Source organism: Centroberyx affinis, unplaced genomic scaffold (genome assembly GCF_046629955.1).
Source record: "Centroberyx affinis isolate AG114_WGS23_722 - 3 ecotype Tasmania unplaced genomic scaffold, CSIRO-AGI_Caff_v1 ptg003906l_1, whole genome shotgun sequence".
NCBI lineage: Eukaryota > Metazoa > Chordata > Actinopteri > Beryciformes > Berycidae > Centroberyx > Centroberyx affinis.
The window spans coordinates 57872-77500 of record NW_027281740.1 but is presented as its reverse complement, the minus strand read 5'-3'; the positions used below and the strand labels follow the sequence as shown (position 1 = coordinate 77500).

Here is a 19629-nt window from a genome sequence, read left to right as displayed (position 1 = left end):
GGAAAGTATTCAACACACCCAGACAGATCAGCAGGATGGAAACGGAGGGAGAGGCAGCAGCAGCAGCGGCAGCATCCTGCCTCCCAGGAGAGACAGACAGCGGCTTATAAATGGGCCTCCATTAGAAAATCATTATCAGACGGTGGACTCTGTTTCCAGGAGTGGTAAAGGTTACTTTCAAAATGTTACCCATCACACTCTGGAAAATGTCAATCCGTCTCAGCGCTAATGCCACCGAGACAAACTCTGCTATGTTTCAGCTGATGAAGGAAAAGTTTAGGATGAACTGCTGGCAGGCGTTCCCTAAAATCAATGAAAAAGGCAACACAACACATGGATGAATGAACTGAAACTACATGACATCAGCCGACTGCCATCGCCACCACCGCTACCCTCCTCCTCCCTCCTGTCCTGTTGTCATGGTAACCGAGCCGTCCAATGAGCAGTCCCAGGACGGCTCCATCGACAACGAAAATGTCCCACCTCTTCCTGTGCTGAACGGACACATTTTTACACCGCAGCTGGTGAATTAAAGGGGCGATCGATATGATTTTTACTGCCCCCATAGCACAAAATGACCATAGGGTTATTGATGCGATTATTGATCAGTACCAGTGACTCAGTGATTACTTCACCAGGTGCTGAGATTTCTGGCTTTCAAAACTCACTTTCTGGCCTGGACTCTGTTTTGGAACAAAAAACTCTCCACCCAGTGCAACCTGAAGACTCTTCCAACTACAAGCAACTGATGGGTCTTGCCACACATTTAAGCTACGAAAGCTTAAACAACAGTCTTGTAAAATGTAATGAAATGAGCATGAAGTTAGAAACACAGATTACATGTTGTGGACACAAATAATGTGAAGATTACAGTATGTTCCTCCACCACAAACTGGATTATGTGACACTGAGCACGTTTACATGGACTGCAATATTCCGATATTAACCCGATTAAGACAATACTCTGAATAAGACACTGCCATGTAAACAGCATTTTCTGATTACCTTAACCCGGATAAGGTCATAGTCGGAGTAAGCAATAGTTGAATTAAGACGTGTGGAGTATTCCGATCTTAGTCGCATTATTGAAGTGCATTGTAGACATGTAAACACCTTAAGGAGGATGCTGTCCAAGTTACATGGCATCTTGGATCTTGGCATCTTGGACAATGTCTCCCACCCACTCCATGATGTGCTGGTCAAGCACAGGAGTACATTCGTGCAAGACTCATTCCACCGCGATGCACCACAGAGCGTCACAGGAACTCATTCCTGCCCGTGGCCATCAAACTTTTCAACTCCTCCCTCAGAGGGTCAGACACTCTGAGTCAATAGACTGGCTCTTGAACTTATTTCACCCTGTCAGCAGTTTATAACCCATAACTTATAACTTGTGCAATACCGATTTTTTTAGTGCAATAATTCAATTGTGCAATAATTATTTAATTATTACACTGGTGTATATATTGGAGTATGATGCACATATTGTACATAATTCTTATTTCTCTTTTTCTCTTATTCTATATTATTATTATTATTATTCTCATTGTTATATATTGTAGTATAATGCACATATTTTACATATTTCTTACTTTCTTATTTCTATTTTTCTTATAATTTCTATATGCTTATATATATTCTCTTCTACAATGTGAGCAACTGCAATGTAACCCAATTTCCCCTCGGGGATCAATAACGTATTTCTGATTCTGATTCTGATTCTGATCACAGTCTGACGTCCTATCTGAGTTTTTGCAGCATTTTGCGACACGTACGTCAATCCGACTGCTTGACGACGCATGCTCTAGCTTCCAGTGAGTGTTGCGCAACTTATTTACAAAAGAAAAGATGACTGCCACCGGTAAAAAGAAGTCCCAACATTTTGTCCCGACCACGGCAGCAACATGACAGAAAACAACATGACAGAAAGGGTTTCAGGTTAAATTCCGGAGGGAAACTCAGACGCAGGACGTAATGTGGGCGTGTGTCTTCAGTCATTAATCAGACTATGCTCTGTAGCATGTAAACAGGAATATGGATGGAATATTCTATAAGCAACTCATGTAAATCCCTTAATCGGAATATTGTCTTATTTAGAATGAGGTTAATAGTTGGATTATTGCAGTCCATGTAAACGTAGTCAATAACACGAATTGGATACAGCATTTTCATGTGTTTGTCACGTGAAAAATGTAGCTAACGGTTCAGTTTGGGCAACTAAAACAACTTGGTTAAGCTCAGTGAAAGGCTTTGGTCATGGTTGGACAAGAAATACTTTAGCTAAAGATGAAAACTTCCCTCCCAGTAGAAATGTTCTCGGTATGAGCTGGGGATCAAACCCTGGTTGTTGGAGCTGAAGGCAGATGCTTACTTCCTCCGCCACATTATTTCAACGTGGGACTATACCACCTGTTTCTAGTCGTGCCTCCTTCCTTCACATAATCTTTTCATGGTGGAAAAATGTATTTCTCTTGCTTCTCATGCATGGAGCTCATATTTGCATTTTAAAACATCGTGCTCATTTCAGGAGATCAGACTGTAAAAAGCCTCGTTCTCAAGCCAAAAAACACAAATGACAAAGCAGTACTAAAACAGTCTTATTCTTTTTTTTAAACCAGTATTTAGCATGGTGACATATTCCCTCTTCGTTAGATATTTCTGTTGGATCTCTGCTCTGTTTAGCTGCTGCTACTCTCTCTCTTGCAAAAATGAGACTTTATATAGTTTTGTTAATTACAGGCCACCATAACTGAAGGGGAGAATGGTGGGGATGCTGTTCCAGAGATCTGTTCATGTTGTTGCAACCCCTCCTGGTCACCAATAGAGATCAATATGAGTGATAGATTACTAAATGTCTCTTTAAAGTGCCTGTGGTACCTGGACCTCTCCCTCCATGACTCCCAGCAGCTGCAGCAGGTCGGTCTTGGACAGATCCAGTCCGGCCTTCTTGCTCTCCGCGGCTTTCTGCGGTTTCTTCGCCGTCTTCCCCTCCTTCTCCTCCCGCTGGACCTTCATCTTCCTCTTCGTCAGCTCCGGCGCGTTCTCCTCTTCCTCCTTGATGAAGCTTTTAGCCGGCTGGATGTGTCCGTCGTCCGGACCCTCCGTGGTGCAGCTCCTGGATCGCATTTTCACCTGTGTGGCGGGACAAAATGGATGAAAATTCAAACAAAAAAGGAAATATCAGTCCCAGAAATCAGACTTCGGCCAATTTAATAAACATTTTTGTGGATGAATTTATCCAAACTGTGACTGAAGCATGCAGAGTCCCAGAGGAAAACCCATTCAGCTCCACAGGGAATTGAACCCCTCACCCTGGCAGTGTCAGTGCCTTGCTCAACCCACTGAACACCACCAGCACCATCTGAGTCCAGACAGCAGATAAATACCAATATAGAATAGATTAATAGAATAGAATAGATTTATTTCGAACATGTTAAAAAAAAATCTATATATATACGTAAGAAAACAAAAAAAGAATAACCAATAAAATTAACAGTAAACATATACAACAAATTCTCAATAAACAACATAAATAAATAAATATTACATGTCTGAAATGGAGTAGGAAGAAGGAAAATACTTATTTGGTCCTGTCCCTTTTCTAAATTTAATCAATGAACTTAATGTTTATAGTCCAACTATCCACCCCAATGTCCATCATACACAACTTAAATAATTACTATAATAATTACTTCTATTATTAATATGACAGTATGAAACAGAGGCATGTTTTGTTTGAAAAGTCAAATGAATTTCTGCACTACATTATTAACCCTTAGAACTTAACAATGATGTATCATTTTCAACTCATCTACATATCTAGTGTGGAACCACACACATTACTGTAACTTTTCAACAAAACATAGCTAATGAAGCAGCATAACTGTATGTTGTGTTAATATGTTTGGGGCAACACACGCAAATGTGGGTTTCCCCAAACTAGACACACAAATGTATTGAAATGTATTTCAAGACAAAAGGCTCCACTCATCTGGTCCTCCAAGCAGATAAAAACAAGCACTAAGAATAGAATAGAATAGAATAGAATAGAATAGAATAGAATAGAATAGAATAGAATTTTGAAATACTATTGGACCCTGGTCTGATAAAGTGTAGGCCTGTTGAGTTTATAAAGTTATAAAGTTTATAAAGACATAATTAAAGCTGCAGTTGGCAACATTTTTGACATTAAAATAACAATAAATAAATAAATAGGACATATTCTACATTCTCAATGTGTGTTCAGGACTAAATCCCACATTCCCACATTTTCAGTGACGTTGGAATGTTTTGGGGGCGTGAACCATTCCCTGTGGGCGTGTCTTGTGGGCGGGGCCAGCGGTGAGGCGGCTGTGTCTGTCAAGGTGAGGCGAGCGGCCACAACAATGGAGGAAAGCAGGAAGAAAAGAAAGAAGAGCGAAGCGAAGCGTTCAGAAACACGGTGAACATCTGTGTCAGGAGTGATGACATCATCAAGATGACTGACAGGTGACTCAGAGGAAGGAGGGCGGGGCTAACGATACACTTCCAGTCTCAAGGAGAAAAGTTGCATGTCATCGCTGCTGGATGAAAACTTTCTATCTGCAAAATGTAATTTTCAGGAACTAAAACAGCCTTGTTTTTTAGCTTGATGACAATATATTTTTGACTTTATCCAACAGGTTTTGAAAGAGTTTAATGAGCCCAAGCGATCAGAGAATTTTCTCAACCCACAGGGGAGCATGGGATCCTTTATTTGAAGTGAAAAATCTATGAAATCACATGATATTGTAGCTTTAAAGACTAGGAAGGACGTTTAACAGTCAAAAGGCGAAGCTCTTCGTGATGCCAGCTTGTTTCCAGAGTTACAGAGTGTGTGTGTGTGTGTCTGTGTGTGCTTGTGTGTCTTTGTGTGTGGGTGAGTCTGTCTTTGTCTGTGTGTGTGTGTGTGTGGCCAGAAGTGTCCGAGCCGCTGTAATGAGGCCTCATGGGAAGGCATTACAGCATTAGGAGCATCATTGCCTCCGTTCCTCAGTGACAAATCGCTGTAGAAATGAGTTTTGGACAGAACGTTTTATGGCTGTCGGGCCATTTCTGTTGTTTTCCTGAATGTTGGATATTATCTTTTATTACTTTTACGGCCTCTCGGCTCTATTGGACGGGAAATGTGTTGAAGTGTCCCTGAGCAAAACACTGGAGCCATACCAGCTTCAGAGACGCTGCTCTGAGTCAGACCCTGACCTCTGACCCCCTGAGGAGGCAAACAGAGGGTTTCTCCTCTAGGGATCGATGAGTTATCACAACAAAAAATCAATATAAGATGTGGCAGAAACGAGGGAATAAGAGAGGAGTGAGGGTGTAACATAAAGGCCTTTAACTGGACTAAAACTCACAAATACACGATTCAGTCCAGTGTGTCATAGTGTTTTATTGAAACCTAAACCCAATAAATCACTGTTTGAATCACTGTTGTGTATTACTGTACAGATTGGGTTTGTCAGTAATGATAAACTGTATTTACATAGATTGTGGATTTGGAAAGTAATCTCCCCGCAACTTTCACTTTGCCCTGTAACCCAAAAGATCCACTGTACTTTTTACTCCCTATTCTATATGCTATACTGATTGATTCAATCAATAAATCAATCAAACTTTATTTATATAGCACCTTTCAAACAAATTAAATGCAATTCAAAGTGCTTTACAAGTGACTGACAAAACGTAGAATGTATTTAGATTTAGACTAATGCACACCAAAACAACCAAAAACGAAAAAAAAATAGTTAATTGAATAAGACAACAATAAAAGATGGGTAGTTAAGATAATAAAAGATAAACAATAAAAAATAATACAAGCAATAAAAATAACAAAAATAAAATTATGAAATACTACACAAAATAAATTGATTATAGTAAAATAGTAAAATGTTAATAAAATAAAATAGAATAAAATAAATAATAATGATCAACAGTGAAATGTTGATAAAACAAAATAGAAAAAAATAAATAATAATGATAATAAATAAAATAAGTATAATATATTAGTATAGTATTTGATTGATTGATTGATTGATTGATTGATTGATTGATTGATTGAATTTGACAAATTTCAATTAACTTCACCCACTGAAGAAACATTTGTGTAATTTTCTCCTGGCTGTGCCTAAACACATTAAAGAGCACAAGAAGAAGAAGTCATCTTTGCATTTGCACTGTTTTGTGTGCAGACCTCTCTCTCTCTCTCTCTTTACCCTTTGTGATTTTCCTTGGTTTCACACACCTATCGAAGTCCCAGAAACGGTTTGAACACATTGGTGTTAGCTTTCTTCAGTTTATCAAATTTCAATTAATAACACACATACAGTTCCTCAGACAGAAGATATATAGTAATTAAAAGAAAAGGGTCTGGATAACACAATAAAGCTCAGAAACTTATTTCCTTTACTCCCATGCTAAAAGAAGAGGAACGGCCACAATGGAAATAAATCACGCTGCTGATACTTACAATGTGGTATGCTTGTGGGTATACTGTAGTTTAAATATCAATCAATCAGTCAACAATTCCATTTAAAAGCAGAGAACAGCATGTAAAACACAGAATATCATGACAGTCCAAAAGTCAAGGATGACTCAGTAAATCCCTCAGGCTGATTTCCAGCAGTGGTGGAAGAAGTATTCTGATCCTTTACTTAAGTAAAAGTACCAATACAGCAATGTAAAAATACTCCATTACAAGTAAAAGTCCTGCATGAAAAATCCTACTGAAGTAAAAGTACATAAGTATTAGCAGCAAAATGTAGTTAAAGTATTAAAGTAAAAGTAGTGGTTTGGTCCCTCTGACTGATATTTTATTATATATGACATCATTAGATTATTAATACTGAAGCATCAGTGTGTAAGCAGCATGTTACTGTTGTAGCTGCTGGAGGTGGAGCTAGTTTGAACTACTTTATATACAGTTAGCTAGTTTAATCCAGTGGTTCCCAACCTAGGGGTCGGGCCCCTCCAAAGGGTCACCAGATAAATCTGAGGGGTCGTGAGATGATTAATGGGAGAGGAAAGAAGAAAAACAAAGTTCTGATACACAAATCTGTTTTCAGTTTTTGGACTTTTTCTCTAATCTTTGATTTTTGCTGAAATATTGGATCATTTGAACATTTATTGAAATGAAACCATGTGAGGTTTAGAGGGAAAAATCACTATTTGGTGGAGCTGTTAACAACTCATAGACATCTGAAATGTGACCCGACTACACAGATTTGACACTCCATTGTGTCAAATCTCCATCTGAAAAGTAACTAAAGCTGTCAAATAAATGTAGAGGAGTAGAAAGTACAATATTTCCCTCTGAAATGTAGTGGAGTGGAAGTATAAAGTAGAATCACATGGAAATAAGTACAAGTATCTCAAAATTGTACTTCAGTACAATACTTGAGTAAATGTATCCTACTTAGTTACTTTCCACCACTGATTTCCAGTGTGGTCCAATCAATCAGCTGATGGAAGGGCCGAGCTTTTCAGCTAAAAAACAATATAATGCACAATCATAATTCTCCATTTTAACCCACAGTCACCCATCGCACCCTGTCAGCCGCTGTGTGAAGCTCCGGCTGAATCTGCTCCAGAGCGACAGACAAACGGCTTCAGTCCACCGAAACAAACGCACACAAAGCTGAACATGGTGCTGAAACTGTCACTACATGAATTATAGCTTCATATAAGTTCTAGATTTTTATTTATTGACGTCCAAAACATACAACATGACCATTACATCATCGGGATTCAGGGATTTGTTTGTTTGTGTATGAAGAATTTAGCAGCCAAAATGTAAAAAATTAACCACAATTTCAATATATTCTAGATGTTTTTGAGCACAACAAACAAACGATGATGAAATCGACAGCTGAGCAGGCGGGAAAACAGAGGGGGGGGGGGGGAGGTGTGGTGGGGTTTGGGTAATAACCTTGGAGCCCCCAGGGGGTCCTGAGGAGAGGAATCTGAACGGGGCCAAAGTTCCCCGAGGCTGGAGGTCTGGATGAAAGCGGCCTGTGACTCAGGCAGAGGGAATCCTGGCAGCGGCCCGGTAGCAACCACGTTACCGCCGGCTGTTATTAATAGTCGTTTCAGGGGGAGAAGCCAAGATGTCTCCCGCACGTCACAAACCGCAGAGCTCGTCTTCATTCGGCCCGGTCCACCGGAGGAGCCGCCGCCGCCGCCGCCGCCAAAGAGTTACGGGACAGGAACGGAGAAGCCGAGGCTGAGTGGATTTGACTGTGAATCTGCGGCTGTGGAGTCGCTCCAGATAACAAGCTGTGGCAGCGGGTCTTCACGTGTGTGTGTGTGTGTGTGTGTGTGTAACGTGTGTGATGTGTGTGGGTATGACTTAAGTTACTTTCAGGGACACACACCAGACTTAAGACCAGTTGGGGACAAAAGCCGTGTCCCCAATTGGTAAAAAGATGATTTTTGGGTCAGTGGTTAGGGTTAGGGTTAGGGTTAGGGTAAGTCTCCAGGAAATGAATGTAAGTCTATGTAAATACCCCAAAATACCCCAAAAGTGACTTAAGTAAACGTGTGTGTGTGTGTGTGTGTGTGTAATGTGTGTGATATGCGGCGGGTCGGCCTGCTGCTGCTGCCCAAGTGATTTTACACCCGTTCACATGCACACACACACACACACACACACATACACACATACACACATGCAGAATGACGCACTCGCACATACAGTACATCTACATACATGCAATTTCTGCCCTTAAATTTTGCAATGTTTCCATATTTATACCCTTTGTTCTCTGTAAAACACTAAATTGCGACAAACCTGTTTGTTAAAAGCACTTTATCAATAAATTGACTTGACATTTGGAGTATAAATGTAAGAAATGTGCTTTTGTACTCAACTGTCACAGTTATTAACTCTTGAACTATAAGATTTAAAGACATAACTCATCTGTAAACTTAAAATACGCCTTCACAGCTCTGTATCATAATCCTGTGTTTATGTAAGGGTTATTAGAAATAGTTGTGTAATTACCTGAAGGCATCTCACACCTCTGTTAAAGCAGGACTAAAAACCTGCTTCTGTGAACAGCCTTTTTATTCATTTTTTCCGCAATTTAATTGTTTTTGGTTGTCTTTTTTCCCACAATTTGAGATTTGCTTCTAATGAAAAGGGTATCATGAATTAACTATATTATTAATATCGTTACTACCATGTTGTTTTTATGTTCTGTTATTCTAGGAAGATATTCTAGTAAGATATTTGTTGCATCATTCTAGAAAGATACTATTTCCTGATGGTCAGTGATGCAGTGGTAAATAAAAAGGTTGGTAAACTATAACCTTACTTGATGATCATCATGAGGCAAAACAACAACCACAATTTTTTTTTTTCTTTTCAAAAAAGCTTTAATTTAGGCTTTGTTTCCCTTTAAAGACTCCATCTACATGTTACATATTGTCATGTGAAAACTTTGTAACTCCAAATTTGGTGATTTTCATGTTTTCACTTCAAGTGGAAGAATTTATATTCCAGTATGCGCTGAGAAAATTATTTGATTTGTTGGGCTTATAAACCTTTTCAAAACACTGAATAAGCTAAAAAAATGCATTGACATCGAGCTAAAAACAAGGCTGTCGGTTTTCACCTGACAGCTACAATATATCAGTTTGATACTTCTTACTATCTTACTATCATCTTAGTATCATGTATACTTTGAATTTATATCATAAAGATTCATGTTACCCTATAAAGGTTGGAAAGCTCCACTCTGTGCATAACAAGGTGAGCAAACAGTGAGTGTAAGGTCTGAAAATAGAGAAGGTTTGTTTACAGGCTGTGTAGAAGAAGAAGATCTCAGCAGGTTTGCCAACTGTTACATCAAAGGGTTTTGGAAGTTTCCACTGAATCCGGTCTGCCAGCATGATGTCATATCAGCTCTCATCTCTGCCAACACAGTTCACCGTCGCAAGAAAGGAACTGTGATTCATAGAGTCGTTTCACAGACTGACCTTATCGGTGTTACATGATGATGAAGAAGAGCGGTTCAAGCACTGATGCTACATTCTGCAGCATGACACCGACTGTCCAAACACTGGCAAGTTTCTAAGAGATTATTTTCCATCAGCAGATTCTACGCTACATCTATATAACCTATACCCATAATTACAATAAATACTGTTGAGATGATGACAGCAGCTAATCATTATGTTTTTATGTTTGGTGGGTCTGTAAAACATTTGTTTACATTGTAATGTTGGCAGCCGCTGCAGTACAACAGCCCTTCATTTAGAGTTATGATGCGTGAAGAAAGAAAAAAAAAAAAAAGAGGTTTCCATGTACAAATTCTTATGGAACAAATGTAAATATACCGCAAATACTGTATGGCTGGTCAAAAGAAACTGTGGATTGTATCTTTAGTCTTCTCTGGGGAGGGGTTGTGTGTGTGTGTGTGTGTGTGTGTGTGTGTGTGTGTGTGTGTGTGGGTATTTATGGAGATGCGATCAGGCTAAATTGGTCTCCCTGATTTACGCTTGAGCCTGGATAAAACCTGGGACAGCTGTGTGTGTCCCGCGGTCGACACACGAGATCTGATCTGTCTCTCTGTGAAGGAGAGGCCGGGGGGGGGGGGGGTCTTTGATCAAGGGAACAATAGGCGAAAGTTATCTGCTCATGAAAAAGTGAAAAAGTAAAGTTCTTTAAAGTTTTGCTGTTCCCACTGCAGCTGAAAGCGTCCCCAGTCTGTTTTTTCCCTCCCTTGTATGACTCAGATCTGATTCTTTCTAAATGCGTGTGAACAGCAATAAGCTGCATGAGCCCCTTTTAAAGGTAGTTTCTGTTTCTGTTGTTCACACACACACAAGACACGCCTTTCTGATTTTTTTTAACATAATGCTGCCATTCACACAATACTGGCAATACCGTTAAAATTCTGTTTAACCTCCGGAGTCGCTGCAGTTTGAAAACACGGTGGGATAATCTCTCTCTGTCCGCCCGGACTCCGAGGATCTCTTTTATTTCACCGTCTGGCCAATTCCACATTTTCGTCAAAAAAGTAAATGTAGCCTGTTGTCTAGCGGTTTGTGTTTCCCTCCTACATTTCGACGGCCAATATTTGGGGGTTTCCGGTGTAGCCAGCGGACATCCGGGCCAAGAATTCCTCTTCCGTGCGCCGGTCATTGTTTACAGTCCGATTAGCGACTTGAGACGCGAGAATGGAGTTGGAGTTGAGAGACGACGTCTACGAACGGATTGTTTCACAAGTTTTTTAAGGTCCAGACGACATTTCAGCTAATCTCTATGAACTGATATCTGCATATGAGACGTCGTCTCTCAACTCCAACTCCACTGGTCTTGGCCCGGATGTCCGCTGGCTACACCGGAAACCCTGAAATATTGGCCGTCGCCCCCCAGAGTCTAATCGTCGTCAGACCGATAGACGATGGGTTCAGAGATTGAACGTTGAGCTGCTCTACTGGTAATGTTACGGCATCGTTCACACAGACGGTCGATACAGAGTAGTGAAATTGGCAGAACTGATTTACTGGCATTTTGATACCAGCTCTTTTTCACACATGATCCCTGTGCCATTAAATTTACATTAAAGAGGCTATGGAGTTGCATTTTTCCAATTCCCATCCGACCCACTTGGATCTGTGCTACAGAATCGGATCCTAAGGCATGCGACATATGCGATATTTGAACACTCAAATGGAAATTTACCAGCATTGCCATGACAATAAATAAACCTTAAATCATTCATCTGAGACAGTTGTCGTAATTGTGGCGCCCACGGCAGCTTGGCTAAGCTAACATTAGAAAGAAGGACAACCAGACACAACCATGGAAAGAACGACAAATAGCCGATTTCGTGGGAATTTGGGGAGATGTAGTCAAAACTTGAAGTCATGTACTGCAACCTAAATGTGTGTGAAACAAGCAGGAGTAGAGTAGATACAAAAACGGATGTTGTTATTGTTAGTCTTGGCACACGTGTCTTTTCAACATCAGTGTCGGTTCATATTGGTATGGGATATAGATTGCATCCGAGAATAGTCATCCAAAACGTTCAGATATGAGCAGCGATTCAGCAATTCCCTTTGGTACGAACGCAAGACAGCGATAGGTCAGAGTTACCAAGTGTAATGTAGGCTAAATGTGAGCGAGGGACGGTCCTGCTCCTCTATTCCTGAGCTGGACGCTGTGCAGCGGGCGCAGCTGTCTGTTTGGTGAAATTTTAAAGGGGGGTATTTTTAGGGTCTCCCCACTCGTGTGTCCGGGGAGCCGAACGTGGGGAAACTGGGGGGGGGGCGATCGCTTTATAAGCCATCAGCGTTCTCGCGGATGCCAGTACCTCCGTTTTACCTCGCAGCTGCAGCTCTCACGCTCCACCCACCACTTGTTGTAAATAAATCGCCGCTGCCAGTTATTGGGCGAGGCTGAAACGCCCGAACAGTTGCTAGCCAAATATCCACTGGGTGTGATTCTCCGTATTTTCTTCAGCTTATACTGTAATGATATACAGAGAGGTAAATATAGATAGCGCTGGGCATCTGTTGGCTGCTAGCGTCCCCGGCTTCTGTGGTCAGTAATTGGTTTCTGCTCTAATTGATTTCTGTAACTGACAACAAGAGCTGACATCATTGCTACCAGATTCCTGACATTCCTGTTCATTAGCTCATATTTCTCATACATCCCTTATAAAAATAAAGTATGTTTATTTTAGTACACTGTTAGTATATGCAGTACCTTTCAAGCTAAAAATAAGAGAGCATACTTTTATTTTATTTTTGTTGTACAAGTTTGCAAAAGGTTAACTGAAGAATAGTATACTTAGGCTTGTACTTTTGTGCTGTTAATGCTGCTTAGACTTGTTGAATACTTTTTTACACTTTTGCAAAATTTATGATAATAGTATACTTAGGCTTACTTGTACCTTTAATGACACTAGAAGTACACTTTAACAAAAGTGGTCCAATTAAGTCACAAGAAGTTCAGATAGTATTTTATGAACTAAAAAGTGGGCCAATTTACTCCCAACAAGAAACAAAATGATACACGTAAAAGTAAACTAACGGTTAAAAGTTAGTTCTTATACTTAAGTAGCCTATACTTTAAAAAAAATACACTTCAAGTTTACTACTTTTTTGTAAGGGATAACATAACATCTGCCATGTTCTAGCAGTACTACAAGTGCATACATTGTTAGCATCAGCAGCCCCGAAGGGAAACAAACCCCAAAAATTGCTAGTTTAGCTATAGCACATTACATTCATATTTAGAAGTAGGCTACTGCTTCTGTAGCAATGTGTTTTGTTATGAAATGCTAAAGTAGATGTTGTCTTATGATCATAAAAAGAATTAGCTAAGTAGGCTATCACTCACTAAAAGGACTTGCAAACAGATGATGTAGCTCACCATCTGACGGCCATATTGGAGGTCCTCAGTTATTGGGCAACAATGGCTACAGCTGATTGATTTCTATACATATGCCGTCCAATACATCTGATAGATTGTGTGCTTAGATAATGTCAGCTTGTTAGCTTGCTAGCCATAGTATCTGGTCACTGTAGCTATAGCTACAGTGGTTTATAGTCGCATAAACATTAACAGTGATTGCTTTGCTAAATTAGCCTGCTGGCATACATTGTTAGCATTAGCGGCCCCAACTGAGCATGAATCGCTAACCATGGCAGTGTTAGTGCCTTGCTCTACACATTGAGCTACATATTAGCATGTACTGTGGTGAAATTAGGGTGTAAAACGGCTTTACCATGTTCAGTATGTCTACTGTACGTCCTTATTTTTCTGTTGTTACTCATTTGAAGGGTGTTTTACAACTTAGTGCCCCTTTAAATGTGAGGTGGTGTTGAATATGACGTGTAATACAGCATGACTTTAATGTGACCGGACTCCCTATGGTCTGCTGTGCAGGTGGTGGCAGCTGTCCAAATATACCAGCTCGATGTTGTAGTTGTTTAAATATTGTGTTTTTCATGTGGAATATGATTTAGCCATGCAGAGATTCAAATATGACTATATAAGGGAATGAGAAGCTTGGAGACAGGGTTTTAAGAGGTCTGGCCTGTCGTCGTAACTCACTGTGAGGGGAAACTAATGCAGTCAGTCGGCTGTACTGTTCTGCTGCAGAAAGGCTTTAGATGATATGAAGACTTCAGATACCGAGGCCTTGAAGGCAGAAGGCCGTTAGCAGGCTTTGACTAACTTTACAGGAGAGCCAAAACAAATATTCCCTCGTCATTAATCCTCAGTTTAACTTTTTTCAATTGACTTTTGGTCAAGATTTCAACAAAAAGCTTTTTGTACCTGATAGATCTCTCTAAGAGCTTTGATATTGATTCAATCGAAGAACTCATTATTCTCCAAAATGCCTCTTACGCCTCACTGGGTTCAAGTCCTCAGTATTTCTCAGACAAGAGATCTGAAGGAGGATAATACTAAAGACCACCGCTCTGCATTTATCACTTCTTTTCATGCAGTGCTGTCAAACTGAAAAATGCCATTGTTATCAGCACAAAATTGTGTTTGGATCTTCTAGTGTGTGGAATTGCAAGATTATTCCTTTGTGAGGTTATACAGGGATAAATTAAAGATAAATAATCCTTGTAACTTCACAAATGCTTTCTAAAACGCAGATGCTTAGGAGAGTTTCTGCAAAACTGCAGACTTGCTTAGCAGTGAGAAGTGGCAATTAAGGGGTAAAAGAGAGGAAAATTAGATCAAGTCTATTGGGCCCTTTTTAACTGGTTTTATTGCATTTTATGCATTTTTAACTGTATGACTTATTGCTTTAAATATTTGTAATAACTAAATATCATGGAAATATCAAGTGCAGCGGTAATCTAATAACCCCCGAGAGAGCAGGGCGAAACAATAGAATTTAATAAAGGTTTGCACTTAACAAATCAGATTTATTTGACTGAATATGTTCTGGGGGTTTCTGGGAGTTTGTGTAGTCCAGCTGCTGTCAGAGAGCAGAACAGGGTGAAATTTATCCAAACAGAGCTACTGCAGCTCAAACACAGCAGTGATAGGTGGATTTAATGGGAAATTACCACCAGCCACCGTGCAGCCAAAAGCTTGTCTGCTCTCTCAGCTACATCAGCAGCTGGGCTGAGGTCAATTCATGAATTAACTAATCAATTCCAATTCAACTGAGGAATTAGAATTGGAATCTGAAAAAACCTTCAGACAACAGAAATGGAATTGAATTGGAATTTCAGGAAGCTGAATTTAATACAGTGATATTCCATGTTTTTTTCTTACCACATATCTGAGATTACACATAGTGTTATATATTATCAATACTGAATATCATAAAATGTTAAAGGAACCTTTCAGCTGGTATTTGAGGCAGAACATGTGATGGTAATCCATACATTATGACTGAATGTGTTTGATTTGTTGAACTGTCTTTTATTTGATTCATGATGTTTGATTTATAATGTTTAGCGAGTCAAGACAAACTTTCTTAGAAGTGGAATTTCATGGAATTTAATGGAATTCAGTTCTGTTTCCTGTCATTCCAATTAAATTCACATTCTGTTTCATTAGACCTGGGTGACATTCACATTCACACTCCAGGAATTGAACCATACATTCTCAGTTCAGTTCATGAATGGCCCCACACCCTGATTGGCATTTAGCCAGCTTCTATTTGGAGTTTCATTTCCACGTATTGGGCTGGTGAAAAGGGTAAAGTGGCTGGAGGATTCTGGGATAAATCAGCCACTGTGGCCACTGTGGATGAAAAAGATAGTGTGCTTGATGTCTCTCGGTGAGAAACCCCGTCTGCATTCCAGCGGCAGCTCGCTCTGTTCAGCCGGCGTCCTGCAGAGGAGCGCCGCGCCGCTCCGAGTGTTCAGGTTCACAGGCCGGTCACACCGACTTTTCAATGTCACAGCTTTGAGAGGAGCCACAACAACGCTGCTGTCACGGAAAAACCTCGTAACTCTGGTGATTTTCATGTCGGTACTCAAACTGGAGGATTCATAGTTGTCTCATGTTCCATAAAGGCTCAGGCTTTTATTCGAACCAAACACCACAGCAGCTGAATTCAGCTTTTATTTCCTCCCTCTCTGGTTGAATTTTATGCTAACCAGTGAAATCAGCTTTATGTAGTGTTTGGTTGGAAATCTGCAGACTCTTGGGCCTTATGTCACATGGTTGAGAAACATTGCCCTAGGGGCTTTTTGTCATGGAAGAGTCTGGTTTGAATGAAAACCTGCAGACTCTTCCACGGCTCAGGACTGAACACCTCTGGCTTGTATTCAACCCCCACTGTGCTATTTCAAAAATACATGGCCATCAATCTATCCGTAAGACATTTTGACATGTAAGGTTTTCACCTGACAGGCAAAAGCTACACTTCCTGAAGTCTCCAATCATATATATATATATATATTCATCTTAAAGCGAAACATCCAACCACTAATTTGACTGTAACTGACTTAATTTTTAAAGTACATGCACTAGTTTTTAAATTTTGTACACTTCACGAATGTCTAGTGTCTATTATGTGTTAGTGTTTTTATTTGTGATTATATATATGTTTGTTTTCAACTGTAACCTGCCAAGGGACTGCAGATGAAAAATTAGCTCCAAGCTGAATCTGGCACAGTACATCAAATGGTAACATTTATGTTTAACATTGTACTTGGTCCCTTATGAATAAATTTAATGAATAATAATACAAAATAATATCCAACCTAGAGCCATCTCAGCCCCACCAGACCTTGTAATCAGGTCAGGGTGGGGTCACATGTGGTTTGGAGGCCTAGAGAGCCGAGACAAGACAGTGAAACTCTGCACAGGCGCCGTCTGCAGACCAACACAAAGGTCAGAGGTCAGTCCCTGCAAGAGCTGATGTGTCCATCTCTGCTGACGTGCCCTTGAGCAAGAGACTGAAACACACTCCTACTTGCATTGTGTGTGGCAATAAAAATACCCTAAAAAACGATCCTGTACCAGACTGCAGGTGTCAGAGTGTGACCAACTAGAAATAACCGCCTCGTGGTTGTATGCCTCCGCTAATAAACTTTGTTTTATCATTGCAAGGACAGTCTTTATTTATTGAACATATATAATTAATGTGATTATTAGGTCAACTTAAAGGATTTTGGTGTCTGCAAAAGTAAGTGACAGCAAGATGAGAATGACCTAAGATCGTTTTCTCAGCTACAGTGGTTAAGCAAAACATTATGATGTCACAGTGAAGTTGACCTTTGAACTTTTGGATATAAAATGTCATCGCTTCATCATTTTATCCTATTAGACATTTGTGTGAAATGTTGTCATAATTAGCGTATGAATTCTTGAGTTATGGCCAAAAACGTCTTTTGTGAGGTCACAGTGACCTCGACCTTTTGACCACCAAATTCTAATCAGTTCATCCTTGAGTCCAAGTGGATGTTTGTGCCAAATTTGAAGAAATTCCCTCTGAGATATCGTGTTCATGAGAATGGGATGGAGGGACGGACAACCTGAAAAACATAATGCTTCCGGTCACGACTGTCACCGGCTCAGAGGCATAATAAAACAAAACGGTAGAGTTTGTTGCATCAGCTTGTCGTTCTGACGTTCTTTTGTGCCTCCATGGAAAACCACTCAACATAGCAGGCAATGAAACGAAGCGTACAGTGCTCGACCAATATCAGGATCAAGCACCCGTGCCTGAAATAGTGACACTTACAGTCGGGGCTTGAATATCACTCCAGGCTCTCGTTACCATCTTTAGCACATCACGGCCATATCCTAAATAGAAGGATCACAATCGGCACTCGTTAGTGACAGCCGGTAGAGACGGCACGTGTCGCTCCCACGTCATGAAAACACAGAGACAGAAGACTGATTACCTTGAAAATACCTTCAATCATTTTTATGAATTTAAATATACACAAACAGACAGTAGTATTACCTTTAGTTATAAAACATCCAAAGGCCCATGGGAAATGCACATATTTAGAACAACCAAAATAAACATTTAGCAATTATAGCAATACAACCAGATCATCACCGTGTCCCAGCAATGCTATGTGTTCATATGATACTATTTCTAACATAGATTCTATCCATTTTTTAAGATCTGGAGAGGATGTACTTTTCCATTATCTGAGGATCATTCGGGCAGCCGTGACAACCCCTACATTTATCACTGAAAAGTCATATTTTGATATATTGGGCAATTCTGTTTGGTCTCCCAGTATAGGCATAGTCTTGGCGATACAGGTACCGTCGAACCCAAACACTTCCCTATGTGTTCTAATACTTTTTCCCAAAATGGGTAAACAAGTTTACACTCCCAAATTGCATGTAAAAATGTTCCTGTTTCTGTTTGACATTTCCAACATGAATTATTGGTCAACAATCCCATCCTGTGGAGCTTAGAAGGAGTAAAATAAAACCTATGTATGAAAATAGCTTCTTAACTACCTACAGTACTATACCTGTAAAATATACCTACTTTAGACCTGAAAAAATGTCTCGTTAGCATTGCTGTTGTTTGTTTTTTGTTGATGCTGTTGTTGATGTCTTTTTGTTACTGTGTATGTACAGTATGTTCATGCACCAGGGACCAGATGAATTCCCTAAATGTATAATAAAGTTAAACTTGACTTCAGTTAAATTAGTTTAAAAAGACCAATATCTTTCGGCTCAAATGCATCTTTCATCTCTCATTTGAAATATAATCCATCTGTCAGGCATTCTTTGAGTTTTTTTAGATTAATGAATAATAATACAAAATAATATCCAACCCAGAGCCATCCCAGCCCCACCAGACCTTGTAATCAGGTCAGGGTGAGGTCACTTTTTTGAGATTTCTGCTGAACTGTTATGTTAAATTAAAACATAATTTATTAAAACAAGCAGATATTGCAGAGCTGTAGCCCCTGAAATCCCCCTTTCATGCATTTATCCTCCATCCATCCTAGATTACTACTGCAAATTGCTTGAATGTGATAGAGAAGAACCAAATTATTATAATGTATTGCAAAACTTCAGTATCTCTTATCCCACCGGACCATTTCTTATATTTTTTTGACAGCTGAAAAGGAGACCACAACTTGATTTTTCCAAACAACTTCTTAGGAATGGAACAAAAAGTGCAGCTTCTACAATGGCTGCATCTGTATGATTCAGGATTATATGAGATACAGGATTATATGCATATCATATTGCAGGTGACTCCTGTCTTTTGGCCCTGGTGACCTCACATCATTACCTGCCACCTTACATGGGAGTCTTAGGGGTTTACAGGCGAGCGAGCAGCAGGGCCAAGCAGGGGCCGCTACCAAAATAGAAATCATAAACTTGGCCCGGTTTGATGTAAAACCAAGCTTAGAAACCAGGTCAGAGGTTTGGACTGCATGGAGGCAGGTACTCTTTCTATATCTGAGTTCCTCTCAGTTGAAGCTAAAGGGATAAGTCATTAGAAAACGTGTTATTTCATGGAAAAACAAGTGCTAAGAGTCACAATGATCATATTTTTTCTTAAGTTCTTACATACAGATCTTCCCAGCCAGTGCAGGGATTTGAATCTTTGCTTCTGTAACCCTTAGGTTGCTCGGTACTCTGGTAGCTGTTTTACAGTATGACTTGCTAAAGCCTACTGTATGGAAGCCCATTCC

At 40.0% G+C, this 19629-nt stretch overlaps 1 protein-coding gene across 1 annotated transcript in view; it reads right to left on the bottom strand.

Moving 5' to 3' along the window:
* LOC139663061 (filamin-A-interacting protein 1-like) overlaps positions 1-19629 on the bottom strand; it is a 50625-nt gene that overhangs the window by 20614 nt on the left and 10382 nt on the right. Inside the window, exon 2 of the mRNA XM_071541591.1 lies at positions 2878-3132. Coding sequence (XP_071397692.1) covers positions 2878-3126 — 249 coding nt within the window. The 5' untranslated portion in view covers positions 3127-3132. The remainder of the gene's footprint in view (positions 1-2877; positions 3133-19629) is intronic.